Source organism: Odocoileus virginianus, chromosome 1, assembly GCF_023699985.2.
Source record: "Odocoileus virginianus isolate 20LAN1187 ecotype Illinois chromosome 1, Ovbor_1.2, whole genome shotgun sequence".
Lineage (NCBI taxonomy): Eukaryota > Metazoa > Chordata > Mammalia > Artiodactyla > Cervidae > Odocoileus > Odocoileus virginianus.
The window spans coordinates 44,364,256-44,391,866 of record NC_069674.1 but is presented as its reverse complement, the minus strand read 5'-3'; the positions used below and the strand labels follow the sequence as shown (position 1 = coordinate 44,391,866).

Here is a 27,611-nt window from a genome sequence, read left to right as displayed (position 1 = left end):
TCTTCTCCCTCCAAAACGAATGGCACGTTCCAACACCAACCCATTTCGCCGGGTGTTCTTTTTCTCTTCCTGCTCGATCATCTTCTGCTACGTTTTGTATTTTAAACAACTTCATTGGACAGGCCCACGGGGCTGGAAGCAAAGTGTGGTATTGGGGGAAGGGGCCGAATGCCTTAGGGCAGCTCTGAGATGCTCTCTGGGAGAGGAGAAGTCGAAAAATGAAGCTGCGAAAGCGCCCTGGGAAATCAGCAGTGAACGTCAGGACCTGAGCGCATTTGGAGCGTCGGTTTGCGGTTGACCATTTCATTCAACAATAACGGCGTGTTTCCTTCCTAGGCGACAATGTCATCTCCAGGTTAAGCTGCATGTGACTCAGATATGGCGTGAAGAGGACAGAGGACACTTACTGGCCAGGGCAGCCTCGGCCGGACTGTTCTTAGAAGCTGAGTTGTTCCACTTATCTGGATGATTCAGGAAAAACAATTCCCGTCTCCAAAATCACTCAGCTACTTTTTATGCAAGGAAAGTTTAGTGCAGGCAAGGAGTGTGTTGGTAAAAACACACTTGTCAGGAAGGTAAGAGTGCTGGGTCTTGGTATTTGAGTCAGGTGATTCAGGAAACAGTTTTCTTTACTTCACAGCTTTGTTTTTCACCCAGTTTAACAGTTTGAAGCAATTCAGACGTGAGATTTTCTGGTTTGGTTTTGTTTCATACAGTTTCTATCACGCAGAATTCTTTGAATGTCAACGTTTTAAGAAATGTAACAATAAGCAAGATTCGCAGTATTTGCTATGGAGGTTGCACAGAAAAATTGAATGAGTCATCAACATTTAACAAATATTGGACCACGTGCTGTGTGTGGGACAGGGCTTGCTCATGTGGTCGACTGGGTTCTCCCTAGGGTCATTGTTTTCCTCTCATGTATAAATTTCCCTCTCAAGTTCTCTTTTTGGATCCCGCATACCTCAAAATGAAAGTCCTGAATTGTGAGAAAAATTCTAATGTTCCCTGTTGCCTTATATCAAATCAACTATACTACTTGCTTTGTGTTTCATTCAGGAAGTTGATTACTGTTTTCAAGTACCACAGTCATCATCAAGGTAGATGACTATGGCCTATATGGAGGGTTTTATTTTTTCCCTAGTATTTTTATTATAGTAAAAACACAAGCTGATATCTTCCTGCCCAAGTGTACAGTGCACTATTGTTAAAAGCATCCACAGTGCTGCATAGCAGATCTCCAAAACATTTCCTCTCACATGACTGAAAATCTCTACCAGTAAACAACTCTCCATTTCCTCCTCAAAGGTCCTGGCAACCACCATTCTACTTTCTGTTTCTATGAGTTTGACTATTTTTAAATGCCTCATATAAGTAGAATCATGCAGTATTTGTCTTCTTGTAATTGACTTAGCATAGTGTCCTTGAAATTCAACCATATTGCAGAATGTGATAGGATATCCTTTTTTAAGGCTGGATAACAATGCATTGTATGATATATGCCACACTGAAAAATATTCATGTATAGTTGGACATTTGGGTTGCTGCCACATCTTGGTTATTGGTGAATAAAATTGCTGTGAACATTGGTACAAATATCTCTTTGAGATTCTGTTTTCATTTTTTTCTTTTTTTGGATATATATCCAGAAGTAGGGTTGCTAGATCATATGGTCATTTTATTTTTAATTTTTTGAGGAAATTCCACACTGTTTTCATGGCAACCTCACCATTTCTAGTTCCCACTAATAATGTGCAGGATTTCCAATTTTTCCACATACTTGCCAACACTTATTGTCTATTTTTTTTTTTTTATAATAATAGCCATCTTGGCAGGTATGAGGTGATACCTCATTGTGGTTTTGATTTGCATTTCTCTGGTAACTAGTGACACTGAGCATTTTTTCATATACCTGCTGTACATTTGTATGTCTTTGTAAAAATTTTAGAGAATAACTTCTTGTCAGAATATGGTTTGCAAATATTTTCTTTTGTTCTTTGAGTTGCCTTTTCATTCTGTTGTTTCTTTGCGGTGCAGAAGTTTTTTAATCCTACTTATTTATTTAGTTTTTAGTTTTTGTTGCTTGTGTTTTTGGTGTCACAGCCATGAAATCAGTGTCAAGGCCAATGTCACAAAGCTTTCCCCTTAAGTTTTCTTTTAAGAGTTTTACAGTTTTAGATCTTATATTTAAGTCTTTATTCCATTTTGAGTTGATTTTTGTGTATGGTGTGGGATAGGGTCCAATAATCACTCTTTTGCATGTGAGCATCCAGTTTTCCTCAGTGGCTCAGTGGTTTAAAAAAAAAAAAAAAAAATGAATCCACCTACAATGTGGGAGATGTGCAGGAGACATGGGTTCGATCCCTGGATCAAGATCCACTGGAGAAGGAAACGGCAAACCGCTCCAGTGTTCCTGCCTGGGAAATCCCAGGTCAGAGGAGCCTGGTGGGCTATAGTCCATGCAGTCACATCAGACACAGCTGAGCATACACACACGCACTAATCCAGTTTTCATAGGACCATTTATTGAAGAGGTCATCCTTTCTCCATTGTATACTTTTGGCATTCTTGTCTCAGATCCGTTGCATGGATTTATTTCTGGGCTCTATACTGTTCCTTAGCCTCTGTTTTGGAGTCTATTCCAACTGTAAGGAGTAGATAGTGAGGGCTGAACTCAAAGTTGAGTGTAAGCTTCTCTAAGACTCAAGTTTGAAAGAAGAATATAGCATAAAAAATATTTGTTAAGAATGCAGAACTAGTTTTGTGGATGAGCATCTATGCTCATTGTTATTTCAGTTGTCTTTAATACCTTCCTACTGCCCCTTGAATGTTGGAGTGCTACAAATGAAATTCTCACAGTTGTTGCTAACTAACTGGTATGCTGCTCCTGCTACAGTAACAGACCCATAGATGGTACTTAATATGCACCAGGCCCTCTTCTAAGCACTTTCTACGTTTGTTTGACCCTCATAAAAACCTGATTATCCATTGGAGGATACAAAGGAGATGACAGCACTTGGGCAAATGGGAGGAACCGAGCCTGCTGCCGGGCTGTGTGGTCCCCAGGGTCTGTGCCCCTTATCAGGGGGCAGCGAACTTTGTAAAGGACCAGAAAGTATATAGGTTTTATGGGCTATACAGTCTCTGTAGCAGTGACTCAGTTCTGCTTCTGTACCATGCAGGCATCCATAGACAATACACAAATAAATGGCTGTGGCTTTATTCCAGTCTGACTTTACTTATGAACACCAAAGTTTGTGTCTCATATAATTTTCATATGTCAAGAAATACTATTCTTTATTTTACTTTTTCAATTACAACAAATGATTAGGTCATAGGTGTATAAAAGCAGGAAGTGGGGTAGATATGTCCCTTGTATAGTAGTTGCCAACCACTGTTGCAGACCCCTCCAGGATTCTGGTTTATGACTCTGGGAGAATAGCGCTTTAACAAATGATTTCACAGTGAAGATAATGGATAATGGTAACTGAATCACCCTAAGGAATGCTGACCTCTCTGGGGTAGGATCCTATGTATAGTGTTCTCAGATTCTTTCCCATTGCTCAATAAGCTGGTCAAAAGGAAAACCGTGAAACTCTGACTTGCTGGTTTCAGTCTTGCCCTGTATAGTAGTAGCCAGAGGGTGTGCTCAGTGATGACAAAGCTGGATGCAAAGCTGGCTTTTAAATGTTACCCTTGTAACCTGGGTTCCTTTAATTATGTCTGAGTATTGTCAAGCCTGAAAACATTCAGGAAAAACTAAAGACTCAGTAAGATTTCTATAAGAATAGAGGTGAATACAGGTAATTTACTTTTATGGTTTTGATATTCATTCCAGTGGAGGCAGTGAAGGTAGAGAGGGAGAGAAAAGAGCAGCTTTACTGGGTTCTTTGTATGTGCCAAGTATTGTTCTGGGTACTTCCTTATAGGTGCATTTCAAGAAAATCACCTTGGAAAAGAGATGCAATTGCCAACATTTTATAGATGAGGAAATTGAGGCATAGGTAACTTTCCCAAGGTTACAAACCAGGTCTTGAGCCCAACTGATTTACTTAACTCTAAAGCATTGGTGTATAAAATGTAAACAAACTACAAAGATACTAAACCAAGCTTACATTTCCCCTCTCATTTTACTGCTTCCTGAGGAATTTGGGCAGAAGAGGAACTGCCAGAAAAGAATTTAGGTGTGTAAAACCCTGCAGAGGTTGTAAGTATCAGCCTTCGGCAAGGCTTTGATGATACAAATCATCAAAGATATAATCTAGAGAAAGAAGCCATTCCTTGCCATCCCTTGGGTCTGTTTTAATTTTGAACAAAATAAAAACCCCAGTGGGATAAGAACTCATCTTATTCCTGTGCCTTTGAATCACAGAACTCGATACGGACAATAAAATCCTCACATAATTAAACTCAGCAACAGAGTATCTGAGCTATATATTTAGAAGAGGGATTCCTAACTGGTTTGGGCAGTCTGGGGAGCTAGAATACTGTGTTATTTGTCCTAACAATTTGCTAAGTCCTAGGAACAGACTGTGGGAGTTATACAGCCATGCCACAATGATTGAGGGTCCTGGCAGTAGCTTGGGTCAGAGAGCACGCAATAGGAGCTTTACATTTATTTATTATTTTTTAAATTGACGTATAATTGATTTACAGTGTGGTGCTAGTTGCTAGTTTCTGTATAGAGCAAAGTGATTGTGTTATATGTATACACACATATATATGCTTCCCTGGTGGTTCAGTGGTAAAGAATCCACCTGCCAATGCAGGAGACATGAGTTTGATCCCTGGGTCAGGAAAATCCACTGGAGAAGGAAATGGCAACCTGCCCCAGAATTCTTGCCTGGGAAATTCCATGGATAGAGGAGACTGGTGGGCTATAGTCCATGGGGTTGCAAAAGAGTCTGATACAACTTAGCGACTGGACAACAAATATATATGTATATATACACATATATATATATGCATATACATATATATATATATATATACAGACACACTCGCATATATATGAAATTTACTATGATGGTTTATTACAAGAAATTGAGTATAGTCCCCTGTGCTATACAGTAGGACCTTGTCTATCTATTTTATATACAGTAGTTTGTATGTGCTAATCCAAAACCCCTAATTTATCTCTCCCCCCCATGTTTCCCCTTTGGTAACTGTAAGCTTGTTTTTTAAACTAGAAGTTTGTTTTCTAAATCTGTGAGTTTGTTTTGTAAATAAGTTCATTTGTATCATATTTTAGATTCTACATATAAATGATACCATGTGACATTTGTCTTTGTCTGACTTACTTCATTGAATATGATAAGCTCCAGGCCCATCCATGTTGCTGCAAATGGCATTATTTTGTTCTTTTTGCTGGCTCAGTATAGGAGGCTTTTAGACAGGCTCTGGATCAGAGTCATTCGGGGAAGTCATTGGAATACAGAAACATTTGTAATCAGCTTCCCCAACCCTGTTGTTTTACAGATGGGGAAACTGAGCCTGGGAGAAGGTACATGGCTCAAGCTCTTGAAGGCCTTGTCTAGCCTGACTTAAATATTTGGCTCTTCCAATTAAAATTGTGAATTGATCTGAATATACTTCTCATAGAGGATCTTGTTCTTTTGTGGTGTACTTTCCCCAGTCATCTATATTCCTACTTTGAAGAAAAAAGGCATATGGATACTTTCTGTCCCTGAAAAAAAGTTAACATAAAGTACTGCATATGGCATCCAGAAATGTCTCAGTCAGAGAAGTGCCGGAAGGATTCCTCTAGCTAAGTAACTGCCATTGTTTCACCATTTCCTACAGTTGAATTAATCACAGGTCTAACATATCAGGAAGAAGTGAGCAATAATCTTTTCCAGATTAAGGTCTCAGCTTTCATTTAACTCTTAATCTGCATCTGTCACTTCATGATTTGAAAAACTCTGCCTTAGAGAGAACTCAGATCTCCAAGTTTGTGGAAAAATGATTGTTGGTAGCAACATCATAAAGTAGTGGAGCTGTATTCCCAGTTAGAAAATCACTTATATTCACTTCCCTGAGGATGAGTGTTCCTAAGAACATTGGACTCATAGATTACTCGGTGTCCTCAACTCTTAAAGACATTGTGTTCTAGAAGCTGGATATTTGCAACTTGGGATATATTTTCCTATAGAAGTCATTTTGTGACTGGTTCCTAGGCAAGACCCTCAAAAGTTCTTCATAATCCTCAATATTTTTTTCTGAAAAGAACCAGTCCTGGGGCCAGGGCAGAGCAAGGCAGAGGTGGGGAGCGCTCACTTAGGCTTGTTTTCTGCCCAGTTCCTTTATCCTGCCAGTCCTGCTGTCATCAAGTCTACCCAGAACTGGGCAGGGGTAGAGGGTAGAGTCTCCATCAGCTCTATTAGTATGGAGGTGGCATTGGTAGGGAGGAAAAGAGAGCTCTGGGGAAGGAAGAATGACCTGTTTTGACTCCCAGGCACCCAGGTGGAGAAGCTATTTCCAGAAAGCCAAACTTGTATGAAGCCTATACATAAATCAGTTATAATAATATGTAAATTGAGGATTTCTTAATTAAAAGTAAAATAAACTCTTACTTTTTATATATATATATATATATATATACATATTTTTTTTTTTTCCAGAAAGTAACTTGCCTGTTTTCATATAATGGGAAATCAATGGCATATCTGGAAAAGGAATCTGGGTGAATTAATTCTCATGCCTGTATTTTGCTGATAAAACACACATTGTGATACTACTCTTATGGTAAGCAAAGGATCAGTACTCCTACACATTGAGAAGCATCCATTTGTCAAGTATCTGGGGCTTCTTCTCAGGTAGCTCAGTGGTAAAGAATCTGCCTGCTAGTGCAGGAGCTGCAAGAAATGCAGGTTCAATCCCTGAATGGGGAAGATCCCCTGAAAGAGGAAGAAATGGCAACCCACTCCAGTATTCTTGCAGGGATAATCCCATGGATGGAGTAACCTGGAGGCTGCAGTCAATGGGGTCGTAAAGAGTTGGATACGACCGAGTGAGCATGTATAAGAGTGTGTAAGACTCTCTATGGAAAAACCAATATAACTGTCTCAGTCTAAAACATATTACCAGAAATTCTACAGGTATCTTAGCATCAATTCATGACATTCTTTGATGAATCTATTAGAATTACTGTTCTATGAAGCAACTTCTGCTGTTTCCATTTTATTAAAATGGGAGAAATAGCTTTAACTTAGACCCAATTTTCTCAGAGCAAAATAAAAAAAAAAATAAAGCTTTTCTCTTGGTAAATTTGGGAGAACTAAATTCTCTTGGAAGCCAAAGCTGCATATAACTTAATATTCTATTAGTCTATGCTAATATTCTCAGTGGAGAAATCCAATTGTCATTTCTGTATACCTTTAAAAATCTCAAGATTGAGAACACATTTTTCTATTTTAAAATAATTTTGTATACTATATTTGTTCATTTCTGTGCTTCATTCTTAAATCTTAGCTCCCAAAGAGCATTTAGATGAAAAAAAAAAAGAGCATTTAGATGATATTTTATAAAAATTTTAGTCCCCCAAGAGTGTTTAGATATTTTATAAACTTGGCATATTCTCAGCCAAAAGCAATGAGTTAATAGAATTTCATAGATTAGGAACTTCCATATTTTTTTTTAAATCAGTAGAATTAATGTTTGCATTATGGAACTAACCTTGCATACATATCTTTACTTACCTGCATCTTGATGTGAGGTCTTAGATGCAGAAACTCGTGATTCTTAGAGGAGCATATCCTTGCTGGATGGTCAGAGAGAATGATCAGGAAGTATAAATTGTAACAGCAGATTCATCACATTGCCCTCTTGATCCTTGGCAATCAGTAACCAACTATAAACATATTCGAAAATATAGGCAGTTTTCCCATTGGCCCTAGAGAGGTCCTCTATGAAACAGGTGTGTTTCAGTATTAGAACATATTACCTTAGCTAAGGCAGATAGGAGTCAAAAGCAACAGTATACATAGCCCAGTGTTTGATATTGCATCGGAATCATTGCCCCCATCAGAGACTCCCAAAGACTTTCAGAGCTGTGTCTTGCATCAGCAATGTGTGGGAGTTGGCCAGCAAGAGCTAATCTTCAGGAATTTTTCCAGACCATTGTTAAACACTGCCAATATTATAAATTAAAAATTTTAGCTTACTGAAAACAAAGCTATTAAATAACCCCAATGCATCACTTAATTACTTTTCTATGCTTAAACTATGTAATGGGGGTAAGGTTGGACATTAATTTCCAACTGCAGGCTTGATCATATTGTGTCCATTAGTAGCTTGAAATAGGCCATGGGGGGAGTATTTACTCCATGGATATCAACTTGTACTTACAAATAAGAGATTGGTTTATTGTTTTATTGTTTGTCTATTCTAAACTTGAGAGTCAGCAGGTTGGAGAAAATTTCATGTGTTAACTGTAAGTCTGGAGTAGAAATGCAACAAAACAAAAAACCAATTTCTAATTTGTGTGTGTGTGTGTGTGTGTGTGTGTGTGTAGTCAGCTGTGTCTGACTCTTTGAGACCTCATGGACTGTAGCCCACCAGGCTTCTCTGTCCATGGGGTTTTCCAGGCAAGAATACTGGAGTGGGTTGCCATTTCCTTCTCTAGTGGATCTTCCTAAACCAGGGACCGAAACTGTGTTTCCTGCATTGGCAGGCAGGTTGTTTACCACTGAGCCACCAGGGAAGCCCATTTTGATGGTGAGTGTTTAACAGTAAATCATATATCTGAACTGGCAATCATTTATTGAGAAAGTGTTATTGCAACTTTGTCCATCATTGTCCATTTCAACCACAAGTTTACTATGGATAGAAAAATCATGTAAAAAAAAAAAAGAATCATGTAAAACTAACAGAAACATTCTTTGAGAATCAAGTGACTATATGAAATTGACAATAAAATGTACTGTATATTGCATCATTATTTATAAATTGTATGCTGCACATCCTTTATATCAGTAAAGCTTGTAATAATTTAATATGCATATATATGTGCATATTTTTTTTCTTGGAGAGCCAGTTGTTAAACATTTACCAGTACATCACTGACTGCAGCCTAAAGGGAAGGAGAGTGTCCTTTGGACTCAAGGAGTTACAGAACTGTTTCTGAGTTTGAGGCTGGGAACTTAACATTGATTGCCAAACCTAAAGTAGCATGTAATGGGATTTTTAAGCACATCTAGGGAATATTTCCTTCCCAGGTGGTGCTAGTGGTAAAGACCCACCTGCCAATGCAAGAGACATAAGAGATGAAGGTTCCATCCCTGGGTGGGGAAGATCCCCTGGAGGAGGGCGTGGCAACCTATTCCAGTATTCTTGCCTGGAGAATCCCATGGATAGAGGAGCCTGGCGGCTTACAGTCTGTGTGGTGGCAAAGCATTAGACGCAACTGAAGCAACTTGCACAGGCAAAATTTCAACAGTCTGTCTTCAGGGCCATTGCATGCGCCTTTCTGGTTTTTTCTTCTTGGATCTAGAGCAGCTATCCAGGACTTCTAAGTGTCTTTATGTCTCTGTGTCTGTCCAGAGTCCCTGCTTCACATTCAGCCCTCCCTGAAGAGTTCTTGAGCTTTAAAATCTTCATCATGCCCTATTTATTTATTTATTTTTATTGAATATGATGTTAGCTGTTTGTTATAGTTTTTATTATGTTGAGATGTTCCCTCTGTACCTACTTTGGTGAGTTTTTATCCCGAATGGATGTTATAATTTGTCAAATGCTTTTTCTGCATCTGTGGAGATGATCATGTGATTTTTATGCTTTCTTTTGTTCATGTGGTGTAGTGCATTGATTTGCAAATATTAAACCATTCTTGAATCACTGGACTAAATCACATTTGATCAAGGATAAATGATCCTTTTTATATATTGATAAATTCAGTTTGCTAATACTGTGTAGAACATTTTTGCATCTATATTCATCAGAGATATTGGCCTTTAAATTTTTTTTGGTAGTGTCTTTGTCTGGTTTTGGTATCAGGGTAATGGTGGTCTCATAGAATGAATTTGGAAGTAACCTATTTATATTATCACTAATAGAATATGAGAGAATTTAAGTCTATTATAGAGAGGTGTGTAGGCTGTACAATGTTATTGCATGTCTCTCCCTCTATAGAACTGGACTGTAGACTGAGTTGTTTAAGTGATTATCCTTAGGTGTTGAGTTTGTGGACATTTTTCTTTGATTTTTTGTATAAATTGTCATATTTTTTAGTGAACATTAAAAGGAAAAAAGAGTCCTCTTAATGAAAACAAAAAATACCCAATAAATTTTGTAACGTTAACAAAATCCTACCCTTAACAAAATAAAAGACCACATGCAAACTAGAAAAGGTAGTTGCAACACTTTAGTAATGGGTTTATATCCTACACAAATATGTCATTAAAATTAATTATTAAATTAGTAAATAATTAAAATGAATCATTAAATTATTAAATCATTAAAATGAATCATTTAATTATTAAATATAAATCATTAAAATGATCAAACATGTGTTTGATTGAGATTCATCCTGTCCTTTACCTATTCTGCATTTTGACCTACCACCCCCTCATATATAATTCTGTATGCACACACACACACACACACACCCTGCCCTTATCAACCCGCACCCACTCTTACCTATAATCCTATATCTACACATAAACACCCTTGCCAATAGATACTTACTGTCACTTACAAACCTATATCCATAGAGATCCACACTTGACCACACCTACCTACCCAACGATTTGATGTCATATTTACAAAAGGCTTATAAACTATCTTAAATGAATGGTTAACCCAGATCCCTTGTTAATGATTAAAGCTGGAGTTATGAAACTACCCTTTGGTTTACAGATAGTTTTAAAAGATAAACAGATTTAAGAAGATTGCACTGTTAGCAATTTCTAAGTCTTAAAAACTCAGGTCACCTGATGCTCTATTCAATGTCCTCCTATTTATACCTTGCCTGTCTATATGCATCTGCTTAAATAAGACCTGCGGTAATGTCTTTAGTGAATTCTTCTCTCAATTTGAAACTGAGATGTAAAACAAAAGTGAGACACATATGTCCTGTGGTAATAGATTCCCCAATAACCATTGCATCCTGGTGATGGTTGTCTGGAGCTTACCACGTGGCTCAGTGGTAAAAAATCTGCCGCTAATGCAAAAGACATGGGTTCCATCCCTGGGTTGGAAAGATCCCCTGGAGGAGGAAATGGCAACCTGCTCCAGTATTCTTGACTGGAAAATCCCATGAACAGAGAAGCCTGGTGGTCTGCAGTCCACAGGGTTGCCAAAAGTCAGACATGACTTAGTGACTGATCATGAACACATGATGGTTGGTTTAATATATATCCAGAATATATAAAGAACTCTTACAATCCAATAACAAAGAAAAATCCTCAAGTGACCTAATTAAAAATTGAGCTGAGAACTTGACTAACCATTTTTCCAATGAAGAAATACAGATGACTAATGCTCAGCGCCATTAGTCATCAGGGAAATTAAAATCACACCCACACTGAGATACCACCTCATACCCATTAGGATGGCCATTATCAAAAAAGAGAACATAGCCAGTGTTAGCCTTTAGGTGAGAAAAGCCCTTGTGCACTGGTGGTGGGCTTATAAAATGGTGCATGGAGATACCTAAAAACATTAAACTACCATATCATTCAGCCATCTCACTTCTGGGTAGATATCCAAAAGAATTGAAGACAGAATCTTCAAGAGATATTTGCATACCCTTGGAGCAAGGAGGTCAAACCAGTCAATCTTAAGGGAGATCAACCTTGAATATTCACTGGAAGGATTGATGCTGAAACTGAAGCTCCAATGTTTTGGTCATCCGAACAGACGACTCGTCGGAAAAGTCCCTGATGCTAGAAAAGATGGAGGGCAGGAGAAGAGGGCATCAGAGGATGAGATGGCTGGACAGCATCAACAATATAATAAACATGAACTTGGGCAATCTTTGGGAGATGGTGAGGGACAGGGAGGCCTGGTGTGCTGTGGTCCACGGGGTCACAAGAGTTGGACACAACGGGGGGACCGAACGAAACAATTTCATTATTATTCACAATAGCCAAGATATGGAGGCAACCCCAGTGTGCATCTACAGATGAACGGATTTTAAAACATGTGATACATAATATACAGTGGAATACTATCTAGCCTTAAAAAGGAAGGAAAATCTGTCATACATTACAATAGAGATGAATTTGAGGACATTGTACTGAGTGAAATGAGCCAGTCACAAAAAGGAGAAATACTGCATGATTTCACTTATATGAAATAGGTAATCAAGCTCATTGAAATAGAAAGTGGCGTGGTGGTTGCTAGGGGTGGAGGAGGAGGGAGATATGGAGTTGTTCACTGCCATAGCTTTTTAGTCGTGCAAGATGTAGATAGAGTTCTAGAGGTCTGCTGGGTGACCCTGTGTATACTGTATTGTATTGTACACTTAAAGATTGTTTAGATGGTAACTTGGGGTGTGTGTGTGTGTGTGTCTGTGTGTGTCTGAGTGTGTCTGTGTGTTTTATCCACGGTAAGAAAAAAGAATGAGCATATCATCTAATTCTGGCCAGTAAGACTGGAAGGAAAGTCATGTGGGGTGGCAGGAGGACCTGTTTGCTTGCTCTTAAGAAAGCAATTGAAGAAGAAATAGTTGTCTGGCATTGTTACGTGTGTTTCACTGCTTTTCTGACACTGATGTACATGCACCTGGAGACCCTCAGGGCACAGAGCCAGACCACTGACTTACTGCAGCTAGAGTTGCCAGACCTTTGAGCAACAGATTTCCTTATTTAATTTAGCTGAGTCACTGTTTCATGTTACTTGCAGCACATGTTACTTGCATCTTCCTTGAAAAATAGAAATGATTTCTAAGATATAATTTTATTCTTTAAGTATCTTGACAAGTTATCTAAACTATATAGCTATTGAAAAATAGACCTGCAAATCTAGACCTACATTAGAGTGAGGGATTAATCTATGCACTGCTGCTAAGTCACTTCAGTTGTGTCCGACTCTGTGTGACCCCATAGACGGCAGCCCACCAGGCTCCCCCGTCCCTGGGATTCTCCAGGCAAGAACACTGGAGTGGGTTGCCATTTCCTTCTCCAATGCATGAAAGTGAAAAGTGAAAGTGAAGTCGCTCAGTCGTGTCCAACTCTTAGCAACCCCATGGACCGCAGCCTACCAGGCTCCTCCATTCATGGGATTTTCCAGGCAAGAGTACTGGAGTGGGGTGCCATTGCCTTCTCTGAATCTTTTCATTAGGATTACTTACTTAAAAATATGGAGAAGACTTTCTATTTTTAAATGCAGGTTTATTGAGGTGTGATTTATATATAGTGAAATCTCAGTTTTTAGATACACAATTTTGATTTTGACAAACACATACTTGTTTATGGGTTAATCTTTATGCCCATTTACTAAGTAAAAATAAATTATGATGCATTGTCCTAATTTCAGCTTTTGTTTGAGAAGAAAAATTCTCTCCATGGTGTAAACTCTGTCTTTTTATATTTGTAGCTCCAAATTAACTTTAAAGGAGCTGTGAAACCATCTGTAGAGATAGAGATAAGAGTCCAGTTTAGATCAGTATCTTGAATCCCAAAAGTGCTCTATACACAGTCACATTATTTTATTATTTTTTTGGCCAGTCATTTCTATTCACGTAACTCAGGACTTTGCTGATACAGGCCCTTACTTTGACTACTCTGTTCATATTCACTTTTGGTTGGAAATCTTTCCTTGAATCTTTATTTAACTCAGATGTATTTTCTGAATCCTCACATAGCCACAAATCTGTGTTCACCATGGGGTCGTTGGACTACAAGACTTTTCTTTCATTGGTCTTTGGACGCCGATCTGTCTTCTAACATCGCATTTGAGATGTTCCTTACCAATCTCATTAATAGACAACCCGTTTCTTCTTTGTGAATGCTTTGCTTGTTAGGTTTTCCCTTTGTCTTTGGAGTTTAGGAATTTCTAGAATATACCTTGAGGTGTGTGCATATATACATATATATATGTTTTATTTTTATTTATTTTTACTTCAGTACAGTTGATTTATAATGTTTCAGGTGTATAGCAAAGTGATTCATGCATAAATATATATAAATGTGTTTACATATATTCTTTTTAAAATTCTTTTTCATTAAGATTATTATAAGATATTGAATACAGTTCCCTGTGCTATACAGAAGGTCCTTGGTTGGCTATTTTTTATATAGTGGTGTGTCTCTGTTAATCCTAAATTCCTAATTTATCCTCCCCCTGTTACCTTTTGGTAACCATAAGTTTATTTTCTATATCTGTGAGTCTGTTTCTGTTTTGTAAATAAGTTTATTTGTATTATTTTTTAATATTCCACACATAAGTGATATCTTATGCTATTTGTCTTTCTCTGACTTGCTTCACTTAGTATGCTAATCACCAGGTCCATCCATGTTGCTACAAATGGCACTATTTCATTGTTTTTGATGGCCAAGTAATATTCCATATTATATATATGTGTGTGTGTGTATGTACACACACACACACCCCCACACACCCACCCCTTCTTTATCCATTCATCTATTAATGGACATTTAGGGTGCTTCTGTGTATTGGCTGTTGTAAATAGTGTTGCTGTGAACATTGGGATGAATGTATCTTTTGAATTCGAGCTTTTGTCTTTTCTGGATACAAGCCCTATATGCCCAGGCATGGGATTGCTGGATCATATGGTAGCTCTATTTTTAGTTTTTGAAGGAACCCCCATAGTGTGTATATATTTAAAATCAGTCCTTCCTGGAACTTGTTGGGGTCTTTCTTTAGCCCTGGGAAAAATTCTTAATTCTTCAATTATAACCTGTTCCTTCTTTTATTTCTGAATGTCTGTTTGCATATTGCATCCATTGGATTTATGCTTTAATTCTCTAATATTTCCCCTCATGAGTTTCTCTCTCTCTTTCCTTTTTTTTCCTGTTACTTGAAAGATTTTCTTCTTGGTCCTCCTTACCCTGAGCAGCTTTCAATATAGATACCCAAGAGCACTAGTTAGTGTGTGTGTGTGTGTGTGTGTGTGTGTGCGCGCACGCGCGCGCGTGTGTATGCGTGTGCGTGCGCGTGTATGCATGTGTGCGCGCGTACGTGCGTGCGTGTGCGTGTGCGCGTAATGCGTGTGCGTATGTGCGTGTGTGTGCGTGTGCGTGCTGTTGCTTTAGTCATGTCCAACTTTGTGTAACCCTATGGACTGCAGCCCACCAGCCTCCTCTGTCCATGGGATTCTACAGGCAAGAATACTGGAGTGGGTTACCGTGCCCTCCTCTAGGGGATCTTCTGGACCCAGGGATTGAACCTGTGTCTCCTGCAACTCCTGCCTTGCAGGAGGATTCTTTACTGCTGAGCCACTGGGGAAGCCCCACTGGTAAGCACCTCAGAGTAAAAACCAGCTTTTGTACTTATCTCTCGAGATAAAAGGTCTAGTGAATTCTATTTCAGATTGGAAAAATAAAAAAACAAAACCCAGTTTACTAAAGAATGCACACTAGTCCTCAGTTTTTATGCAGAAATAGCACAGTCTCAGACTTTATGAAGCAAAATGGATAGATCTACAAGGAGGAATGGACTAGTACAGCCTATTAGCAGTTACTACACAACTCTCACAGACACTAGAAGATCAATTAAGTAGAAAATGAGGATAGTGAAGACTAGACTGACATCATTAACATGTAGAATCTAAAACACAGACTGGATTTCCCAGGTAGCTCAGTGGTAGGTAAATAATTGGCCTGCTAATGCAGGAGCCTCAGGAGCCTCAGGTTTGATCCCTGGGTGGGGAAGATACCCTGGAGGAGGAAATGGTAAACCACTCCAGTATTCTTGCCTGGAGAGTCCCATGGACAGAGGAGCCTGGCGGGCTACAGTCCATGGGGTCACAAAGAGCTGGACTCAACTGAGCGACTGAGTGCACACAATACACAGACTCCTGGGCACCTAACTCCAGTGCACATTCTTTGAAGCATAGGATATCTTTGAAAATTGACCATGCAACAGACCACAAAGATGAAAGTAACCAAAAAATTGAATTTATCAATACAGTCAGAAGTCAGTTATTCAAGAAATCTAATAATGTAGAAAAATCTTTGGTATGATTGACCAAGGGGAAAAGAGCAATGGGAGCAAAAAATAAATAAATATACATCTTAACAGGATCTGTGGTGAATGGCATAATTGTTCTCAATTCATTACCACTTCCTAAACTGTAACCTTTGTCACATCAATTTGCAGTTCTTCCTAGTAAAGTAGAGTGTATCCATTTCCATTCTTGATACAGGGCTGGGCCATGTGACTTACATTGGTTGATGAGTTTGAACTGACAGTGTTCCAGTTCTGAATCTGGTCCTTGAGGTATCACCTGTTTCCACTTCCTTAACATGAACTTCTGCCATCACCATGAAAACATGTCTCATGTTTTTCTTATGGGTAGCCAGGTGGTCCAAGAAGGCTGTGAGACATACCTTCAGATACAGAACCAAACCACCAAATTAACCAATTCCCAGATGTCTTACAGGTGTGTGGGCTGAATTAAATGTTGGTTTATATCGCTGATTTGGGGGTGGTTTATTATACAGCATTATTGCAGCTGTGCTATTTTAGCAATAAATTTGAAAAAAATTAAAAATCCAGATAATTTTTTAAGAAATACATTTGAACAAAATAGACTCAAAAAGAAGTAGAAAAATTGAATAGAGGAATTATCAAAAAGAAAAATGAATGATATTGCAAAATTCTACTATGCCCAAATGACATCTTCTACTAAATTTTCAAATAACAGATTATTTGCATCTTATACAGAACATGGAAAGAAATGAGGTGCTATCTGGTTCATTAAAAAAAAAAAGGTAATATGATGAAAACAATGCGAAACTAGGACAAAAAGAGAAGAAAAAAAATCATTGACCAAGTCTAATTGAACATACATGCAGACATCCTCAATTAAATAGGAGTGAAAAGTTATAGTTAAGAACCAAAACAGAATGTTGCGTTCATATAAGAACCAAAACAGAATGTTGCGTTCATGGTCAGTGGCTTCAGTCGTGTCCAACTCTATGTGACCCCATGGACTGTAGCCCCACTAGGCTCCTCTGTCCATGGGGATTCTCCAGGCAAGAATACTGGAGTGGGTTGCCTTGCCCTTCTCCAGGGGATATTCCCAACCCAGGGATCAAGTGCAAGTCTCCTGTGTCTTGTCTCCTGCATTGAAAGAGGACTCTACCCACTGAGCCACCTGGGAAGCCCAAAACAGTATGTTAAGTGATCATATACTTAGGAGCCAAAAGTTAATGATAAAGTTTATTAATAGTAAATACTGTAGTGGTGCTGAGACAGGGAAAATAAAAGTTTTCCTTTTTTCGCACCATTTTTCCATCAGTAAATGTCCATTCTCTTCTGTGTTCTACCCCAAACTCAGCTGAACACTTCTTCTGTGATGCCACCTAAGGATTAGTTTAATTGCTTTTTGTAATTTGATTTATTAAGTGCACGTGAATCCTCAAAAAATTTATAGAACTTTAAAGGTGATCACTGGGAACTATTCATCATCTTCAAGTATCTTGTGAAATATAGACCCTCAAAATATAAACTCTCAAAAAAATAGACCTTCAAAATTATTGTTTGGGAGGTTCCCTGGTGGTCCAGTGGCTGAGACTCTATGCTTTAAATGCAGGGTGCCTGGATTTGATCCCTTATCAGGGAATTGGGGCCCATATATCACAAGGAATATCTCGTTTGCTACAACTAAGACCTGGCGCAACCAAATTAAAAAAAAAAAAAATCCTGATTAAAAAAAAATAATTGCTTGCCTGATGTGTGAAATGGGCTATTTTAAATTTCTTTCAGACAAAATTCTAAAATAAGCAGATTTATGAATAAAGATACTAAGTATAATGCATAAATGTTTTTCAACTCTTTGAATAATAGTTTATAATACACATTTTATATACATTTTCCTATTTAATATTTTAAAATTTGTGAGTTGTGTTTTAATCCTCATTTTACAGATGATTGTACTGAGGCTAACTAAATTGAGCAACTTCACTTTTACTTTTCACTTTCACGCGTTGGAGAAGGAAATGGCAACCCACTCCAGTGTTCTTGCCTGGAGAATCCCAGGGACAGAGGAGCCTGGTGGGCTGCCGTCTATGGGGTCGCACAGAGTCGGACACGACTGAAGTGACTTAGCAGCAGCAGCAGCAGCGACTAAATTGAAGTAATTGTCCCCTTATCTCTAATAAATAGAAAGTTTAGACTTGAATTTAAGGCTTTAAATGAACATTCTTGTTTTCTAATATGTAAATCTACTAAACTTCTTTCCATAGTAATTTAATTTTAAAACATGAAAGTGATTTAATTCTGTTAAAATAACTAGCACAAACATCCAAATAGTAATAGGAAGTTTTTAAGGCCAGAATTTTATTTTTAAATAGGAAAATTTAGAAAAGTTTATGGATGTACCATGATTCCATCACTGCTAATTTCATCATCTCATGCAAAAACAGAATTAGTTTACTAGGATTGGTTGTTATAAGTTTAGTTTTCTTTTTGAAGGTTGAAAATTTTAATTAAAAATGATAGAAGTCAACAGAGAAAACATATAATGAATAGGAAAAACATTTTAATTCTGAGAAAAGGTAAGGATCATTGATTTGTTTGGGGAAAAAATGAAGTCTTTAAACTTGGGAAATTTATTTATTTATTTTATAAACTTGGGAAATTTAAAATGACAGTAAACTGAACTAGAGAAAGCTAGTCTAAGGAGGGAGCTAGTACTCTAGCACAAAGGATATAAAAGTGATTTTGCCAATTTATACTATTGTCCTGTGTTATTTGTTATTCATTTTTCTAGATTAACTAACACACACACACACACACACACACACACACACACACACACATATATATTTAATTTTTTTAAAAATTCCAAAGTATCTAGTATCTTTGGTCGTTTGTGTAGCTCGTGTTGTTTCAATAATGCTTGGATTCATGCCATACTGATAATGTCCACGAGGTGGCACTGCAACACTATATTTATTTTGGAGTCGCCCTAGCATTTCCACTATTGCTGTAGTCAGCTACAGCTTGGATTTAAAGGGATGCCCCTGGAGGCTGCTGGCTGCTCAGAGGGAGACTGCTGGAGAGTCTGCTCCCAGGAGTTCTGAAAAAATCTGAAGGCTGAACTAATAAAGTTGCTGATGGGCAATGCCCACTAGAACTGAAAAGTTGAAAGGAGTGCCTTTCTCCTCTCCACATATCTTTTACCTCCCTTTTGTGTCCCTACAAACAACACAATAGGAAGTCAGTGGGCAAAATAGGGGAATACAGTTTGCAGTCTCAGCACAGAGCAGAGTGGGCTTGGATGAGAGAGACAGTAAATAAGCAGCACGAATAAATCAAACAACCAGACCTCATATAGTATAAGGGGGTAGTGGCTGCAGTTGAAACATTATCTGTGTTTGTGTTATCAAAAGGAGAGTGAAGACACTAAAAATTCTTAAAGAGATGGGAATACCAGACCACCTTACCTGCCTCCTGTGAAATCTGTATGCAGGTCAGGAAGCAATAGTTAGAACCAGACATGGAATAATGGACTGGTTCCAAATTGGAAAAGGAGTACGTCAAAGCTGTATATTGTCACCCTGCTTATTTAACTTATATGCAGAGTACATCATGCAAAATGCCAGGCTGGATGAAGCACAAGCTGGAATCAAGATTGCTGGGAGAAATATCAATAACCTCAAATATACAGATGACATCACCCTTATGGCAGAAAGTGAAGAAGAACTAAAGAGCCTCTTGATGAAAGTAAAAGAAGAAAGTAAAAAAGTTGACCTAAAACTCAGCATTCAGAAAACTAAGATCATGGCATCTGGTCTCATCACTTCATAGCAAATAGATGGGGAAACAATGAAAACAGCAAGGACTTTATTTTCTTGGGCCCTAAAATCACTGCAAATGGTGACTGCAGCCAGGAAATTAAAAGAAGCTTTTGCTCCTTGGAAGAAAAGCTATTACAAACATAAACAGCATATTAAAAAGCAGAGACATTACTTTTCTGACAAAGTTCTGTATAGGTCAAAGCTATGGTTTTTCCAGTAGTCATGTACGGATGTGAGATTTGGACCATAAAAAAGGCTGAGCACCGAAGAAGTGATGCTTTTGAAATGTGGTGTTGGAGAAGACTCTTGAGAGTCCCTTAGACTGCAAGGAGATCCAACCAGTCAATCCTAAAGGAAATCAATCCTGAATATTCATTGGAAGGACTGATGCTGAAACTGAAACTCTAATACTTTGGCCACTTGATGCAAAGAGCTGACTCATTGGAAAAGGCCCTGATGCTGGGAAGGATTGAAAGCAGGAGGAGAAGGGGATGACAGAGGATGAGATGATTGGGTGGCATCACCGACTCAATGGATATGAGTTTGAGCAAACTCCGGGAGATGGGGAAGGGCAGGGAAGCCTGGCGTGCTGCGGCCCATGGGATCACACAGAGTCGTACATGACTGAGTGACTCAAAAACAACAACAAAAGACATCGATTATCTTTAAGCTTTTTAAAAGTTAAATATACATGTTACAATCTCTAGGGTACTTACTGAAAGTGAAGGTGTTAGTTGCTCAGGCATGTCTGGCTGTGCCACTCCATGGACTATATAGCCCACCAGGCTTCTCTGTCCATGGAATTCTCCAGGCAAGAATACTGGAGTGGGTTGCCATTCCCTTCTCTACGGGATCTTCCTGACCCAGAGATCAAACCTGGGGCTCCTGCATTGCAGATAGATTCTTTTCCATCTAAGCCACCAGGGAAGCCCAGGGTGCTTACTATAAGAACACAAATAGACTATAATTTTCAAAGTGGGAGAAGGAAAAACTGGAATGAAAGGAGATAGTCCACCAATCCAGGAGAGGACAAGTAAGGAAAATGGATTATTATAAACTAACAGATATCGAAAAAACAAAATAAGGTATTTGAGATAAATCCAAATATACCAATTATCACAATCACAATCAGTTTCAATGGATTAAACATTCCAAATAAAATAGATTAAAATTTAAAAATATCTATTTTATGGTCTTTTAGTATATAGCTCTCAAATATAGAGATCCAGAAAGATTAGGAACTTAAAAAAAAACAGACATTGGGCAGGTAGTAAAAGGCAAGTACTAAAAGAAAGAAGGCCAGTGGAAATGAGAGAAAAATCAGATTATATGACATATTCTATTCAGTATGGATAGGAACTTAAAAACGTGTAATTCCCAACTGAGCTATAATTCCAGTCTGCCCTTATGGTTCTCAGAAAATGGGTACACCTTGCCTGGGGAGATAAAGTTCCTTTAATTTTATGGATCAAAATTCCATAGCTGACAAACGTTTGCATTAGGCAAAAGTGGAGAATACCCTTTCGATTCAGTTCTCTCTCTTTTTTATTTTTTGAAGTGGTTTAAATAAGTAATATCTTTTCATTTTGCTCCTAAATGTGTTGTTATCTATCTGTATACAATAAGAACATTTTCTAACATAACCAGAATACACCATTGTCATATGTAACAAATTTCCTAATAATTAGGAATGATTATAAATCCAGTCCATATTCCAATTAACCCAGTTACCCATTACATATTGTATTTCTCTTTCATTTTCATAGCTGTTTAGATCACAAAACCTTATGCTGTTATACCTCCAAAGTTGACTTGCTTAACTTTCCTTCACTTTAATCAGTAATTTCCACCAACCTGGTCTTACTTGGAATAAGGGAGGAAACAATCTCTAGGTTATAAAATTCATAAATAGGGGAATGTGTTAGACATTCTTGTTTTTAATTTTTGGGTCATATAAGATACTCAGAAAATGTTAGTTAAATTCAAACTGTACACAAATGTGAATTGTACAATGTGTTAGCTGTAATTCAGGTTGGTCATTTCTTGTATTTCTTTATATTCCCTCTATAGTGTATTTTCAAATACTTGTAAATGGATAGGTACTATGCACAGATGTAGAAAGCAAACTTATGGTTACCAAGGGATTGGTGGGTAAGAGGCAGGTAAGAGGTATAAATTGGTAGGTTGGGATTGATGTATACACACTACTCAATAGCTTTGCGACCCTATGGACTGTGGCCTGCCAGGCTCCTCTGTGGTGCTGGAGAAGACTCTTGAGAGTCTCTTGGACAGCACAGAGATCAAACGAGTCAATCCTGAATATTCATTGGAAGAACTGATGCTGAAGCTGAAGCTCCAATACTTTGGCCACCTGATGAGAAGAGCTGACTCATTAGAAAAGACTCTGATGCTGAGAAAGATTGAAGGCAGGAAGAGAAGAGGGTGATAGAGGATGAGATGGTTGGATGGCATCACTGACTCAATAGACATGTGTTTGAACAAGCTCTGGGAGATGGTGAAGGACAGGGAAGTCTGGTATGCTCCAGTCCTTGGGGTCACAGAGAGTCAGACACAACTTAGTGACTGCATAACAAGGCTCTGTCCATGAGATTCTCCAGGTAAGAATGCTGACGTAGGTTGCCATTGCCTTCTCCAGGGGATCTTCCTGACCTAGGAATCAAATCAGGGGTTCCTGCTTTGCAGGGGGATTCTTTCCAACTGAGCTACCAGGGAAGCCCAGATAGAGAAGAAATCAAGTCTAAAGACAGAGACACAATGCATCCTAAACCTGGAGGGTGGGAAGATAGATGATGGAAGGAATCTCCAGCAAAGGAGACTATTTCCATAGAGGTCATTACAGAGTATTGAATAGAGTTTCTTGCGCTATACAGTAGGTTCTTATCAGTCATCTTTTTTATATCTGGGGCTTCCCCACTGGCTCAGTTGTAAAGAATCCACTGGTAATGCAGGAGACACAGGAGAATTCCATGGACAGAGGAGCCTGGCAGGCTACAGTCCATGGGATTGTGAAGAGTCGGACATGCCTCAGCGACTTCCACTTCACTTCTTCTCTATCTACACTCATGTCTCAGATGATTCATTCAAATCCAGGTCTATATGCCGAGGGCTCCTGAATTTACATCTTCAATTTGGTTCTCAGATACATACATCTACCTTCATATCTGACACTTTTACCTATATGTCTAATGGGCACCTCACTTTTGACATGTCCAAAATGAAGTTTCCTCTCTTCAAGCTAGTTCCTTCCCAACCTGACCATGCCTCACCATATTCACTACGACCACTTCAGTCAAAACCACAATTAATGTGTTTCTGAATTATCGTCTTCTTTCTTCCTTTCCCTCACCCAGCCAAGTGAGTGATCCTTTTGAAACAAGTCACTCCTCCATCTAAAACTCTACATTGATGTCCCTTTCAATGAGCCTTCACAGCTCCTATCCTTGCCCAGGCCTCTGGGGCTCACAGGATCTGTGACCTGCTTCTGTCTATTCTCCTGGTTCATCCTACTCCCACCACACTTGCCTCCTGGTTCTTCCATGAGCACCAAACACCATCCTGCCTTGGGGTTTTTGTACCTGTTCTTGTACCTCCCTGGGATTTCCCCTCAAGCATCCACGTGGTTCACCCCCTCATTCCCCTTTTCAGACCCCTGCTGCAGTGTTAGCTTCCACATATCCTTTCTGGGAAACCCAGTCTAAATTGCAGCCTCCCCATCCTGTTCACTTAATCTGGTTTACTTTTGTTTTTAGAACTTAACTACCTGACATAATATTTTTATTGATGTATAATAACATATAGCTTTACATTAGTTTCAGTATAATGCAAGAATGTACTGCTAGCATTATAGTCCCTTGATAGAATAAAGGTTCCATAAAGACACAATTTACCAATTTCTGGCACACAGTTGACTTTCAAAAAGTACTTTCGTTCATTGTTGAGTGAATTGGATTTTCCCTCAGAAATTTCATGTTATGAGTTCTTAAGTATTCACTTATTTAACAAAGTATTTGCAACCGTTTTCTTTATTTCATATATGGATTAGACAAATTGGAATTTCCAGTTAAAAATTTCATTAGTTGGTAGTTGAAATTCTCAGATAGAATAGCTTTTTTGAGCCCCAGCTACACTATTTATAATATATAAATTTTGTGAATTATGTAATTTCTGATGCTTGGAATCCATTTGTATAATACAGACTAACCGCTGGTGATACAGCCTCCAGTGACTTAATTCACTCTCCCCGAGATGATCAATTCTGTCTTCAGGCAGCAGTAGCCCTTACGAAGAATAACCTTGTCCTGAAGGTTCCATGGAAGGCGTCTCCAGATGACTTTCACTCACTGGTCCTAGTAATGGCCAAAGCATCTCCCCACCGTTTCCACCCACCATGGCAGCTTGTCAAATGTCATACTGAAGGACAGATGTCATTTGCCACATTTTAAATTCAGACCTTGCTTTAGAGTGCTGACACTGTACTCTCCAGCTCAGGGGCAACTGTTGTCTTTTTTTTTTGGAAGTAAGTGTAATTTTATTATTATTATTTTTTCCATTTATTTTTATTAGTTGGAGGCTAATTACTTTACATCATTGCAGTGGTTTTTGTCATACATTGAAATGAATTAGCCATGGATTTACATGTATTCCCCATCCCGGTCCCCCCTCCCACCTCCCTCTCCACCCGATCCCTCTGGGTCTTCCCAGTGCACCAGGCCCGAGCACTTGTCTCATGCATCCAACCTGGGCTGCTGATCTGTTTCACCCTAGATAATATACATGTTTCAATGCTGTTCTCTTGAAACATCCCACCCTCGCCTTCTCCCAGAGTCCACAAGTCTGTTCTATACATCTGAGTCTCTTTTTCTGTTTTGCATATAGGGTTATCATTACCATCTTTCTAAATTCCATATGTATGTGTTAGTATACTGTAATGGTCTTTATCTTTCTGGCTTACTTCACTCTGTATAATGGGCTCCAGTTTCATCCATCTCATTAGAACTGATTCAAATGAATTCTTTTTAATGGCTGAGTAATATTCCATGGTGTATATGTACCACAGCTTCCTCATCCATTCGTCTGCTGATGGGCATCTAGGTTGCTTCCATGTCCTGACTATTATAAACAGTGCTGCGATGAACATTGGGGTGCACGTATCTCTTTCAGATCTGGTTTCCTCAGTGTGTATGCCCAGAAGTGGGATTGCTGGGTCATATGGCAGTTCTATTTCCAGCTTTTTAAGAAATCTCCACACTGTTTTCCATAGTGGCTGTACTAATTTGCATTCCCACCAACAGTGTAAGAGGGTTCCCTTTTCTCCACACCCTCTCCAGCATTTATTGCTTGTAGACTTTTGGATAGCTGCCATCCTGACTGGCGTGTAATGGTACCTCATTGTGGTTTTGATTTGCATTTCTCTGATAATTAGTGATGTTGAGCATCTTTTCATGTGTTTGTTAGCCATCTGTATGTCTTCCTTGGAGAAATTGTCTGTTTAGTTCTTTGGCCCATTTTTTGATTGGGCCATTTATTTTTCTGGAGTTGAGCTGGAGGAGTTGCTTGTATATTTTTGAGATTAATCCTTTGTCTGTTGCTTCGTTTGCTATCATTTTCTCCCAATCTGAGGGCTGTCTTTTCACCTTGCTTATAGTTTCCTTTGTTGTGCAAAAGTTTTTAAGTTTCATTAGGTCCCATTTGTTTATTTTTGCTTTTGTTTCTAAAATTCTGGCATGTGGGTCATAGAGGATCCTGCTGTGATTTATTTCGGAGAGTGTTTTGCCCATGTTCTCCTCTAGGAGTTTTACAGTTTCTGGTCTTACATTTAGATCTTTAATCCATTTTGAGTTTATTTTTGTGTATGGTGTTAAAAAGTGTTCTAGTTTCATTCTTTTACAGGTGGTTGACCAGTTTTCCCAGCACCACTTGTTAAAGAGGTTGTCTTTTTTCCATTGTATATTCTTGCCTCCTTTGTCAAAGATAAGGTGACCATAGGTTCGTGGATTTATCTCTGGGCTTTCTATTCTGTTCCATTGATCTATATTTCTGTCTTTGTGCCAGTACCATACTTTCTTGATGACTGTGGCTTTGTAGTATAGTCTGAAGTCAGGCAGGTTGATTCCTCCAGTTCCATTCTTCTTTCTCAAGGTTACTTTGGCTATTCGAGGTTTTTTGTATTTCCATACAAATTGTGAAATTATTTGTTCTAGTTCTGTGAAAAATACCGTTGGTAGTTTGATAGGGATTGCATTGAATCTATAGATTGCTTTGGGTAGTATAGCCATTTTGACAATATTGATTCTTCCAATCCATGAACACGGTATATTTCTCCATCTGTTTGTGTCCTCTTTGATTTCTTTCATCAGTGTTTTATAGTTTTCTATGTATAGGTCTTTTGTTTCTTTAGGTAGATATACTCCTAAGTATTTTATTCTTTTTGTTGCAATGGTGAATGGTATTGTTTCCTTAATTTCTCTTTCTGTTTTCTCATTGTTAGTGTATAGGAAGGCAAGAGATTTCTGTGTGTTAATTTTATATCCTGCAACTTTACTGTATTCGTTGATTAGCTCTAGTAATTTTCTGGTAAAGTCTTTAGGGTTTTTTATGTAGAGGATCATGTCATCTGCAAACAGAGAGAGTTTCACTTCTTCTTTTCCTATCTGGATTCCTTTTACCTCTTTTTCTGCCCTGATTGCTGTGGCCAACACTTCCAAAACTATGTTGAATAGTAGTGGTGAGACTGGGCACCCTTGTCTTGTTCCTGATTTCAGGGGAAATGCTTTCAATTTTTCACCATTGAGGGTGATGTTTGCTGTGGGTTTGTCATATATAGCTTTTATTATGTTGAGGTATGTTCCTTCTATTCCTGCTTTCTGGAGAGTTTTAATCATAAATGGATGTTGAATTTTGTCAAAGGCTTTTTCTGCATCTATTGAGATAATCATATGGTTTTTATCTTTCAATTTGTAAATGTGGTGTATTACATTGATTGATTTGCAGATATTAAAGAATCCTTGCATTCCTGGGATAAAGCCCACTTGGTCATGGTGTATGATTTTTTTAATATGTTGTTGGATTCTGTTTGCTAGAATTTTGTTAAGGATTTTTGCATCTATGTTCATCAGTGATATTGGCCTGTAGTTTTCTTTTGTGTGTGGCATCTTTGTCTGGTTTTGGAATTAGGGTGATGGTGGCCTCATAGAATGAGTTTGGAAGTTTACCTTCTTCTGCAATTTTCTGGAAGAGTTTGAGTAAGATAGGTGTTAGCTCTTCTCTAAATTTTTGGTAGAATTCAGCTGTGAAGCCATCTGGTCCTGGGCTTTTGTTTGCTGGAAGATTTCTGATTACAGTTTCGATTTCCTTGCTTGTGATGGGTTTGTTAAGATCTTCTATTTCTTCCTGGTTCAGTTTTGGAAAGTTGTACTGCTCTAAGAACTTGTCCATTTCTTCCAAGTTGTCCATTTTATTGGCATAGAGCTGCTGGTAGTAGTCTCTTATGATCCTTTGTATTTCTGTGTTGTCTGTTGTGATCTCTCCATTTTCGTTTCTAATTTTGTTAATTTGGTTCTTCTCCCTTTGTTTCTTAATGAGTCTTGCTAATGGTTTGTCAATTTTGTTAATTTTTTCAAAAAACCAGCTTTTAGCTTTGTTGATTTTTGCTATGGTCTCTTT

General features: G+C 38.4%; 1 protein-coding gene across 1 annotated transcript in view; it reads right to left on the bottom strand.

Moving 5' to 3' along the window:
- Positions 1-11,311: 11,311 nt before the first annotated feature.
- Positions 11,312-27,611, bottom strand: part of STEAP4 (STEAP4 metalloreductase) — a 67,216-nt gene continuing 50,916 nt past the window's right edge. The window contains exon 5 of the mRNA XM_070467427.1: positions 11,312-11,882. Within this exon, the coding sequence (XP_070323528.1) occupies positions 11,787-11,882 (96 nt within the window). The 3' untranslated portion in view covers positions 11,312-11,786. The remainder of the gene's footprint in view (positions 11,883-27,611) is intronic.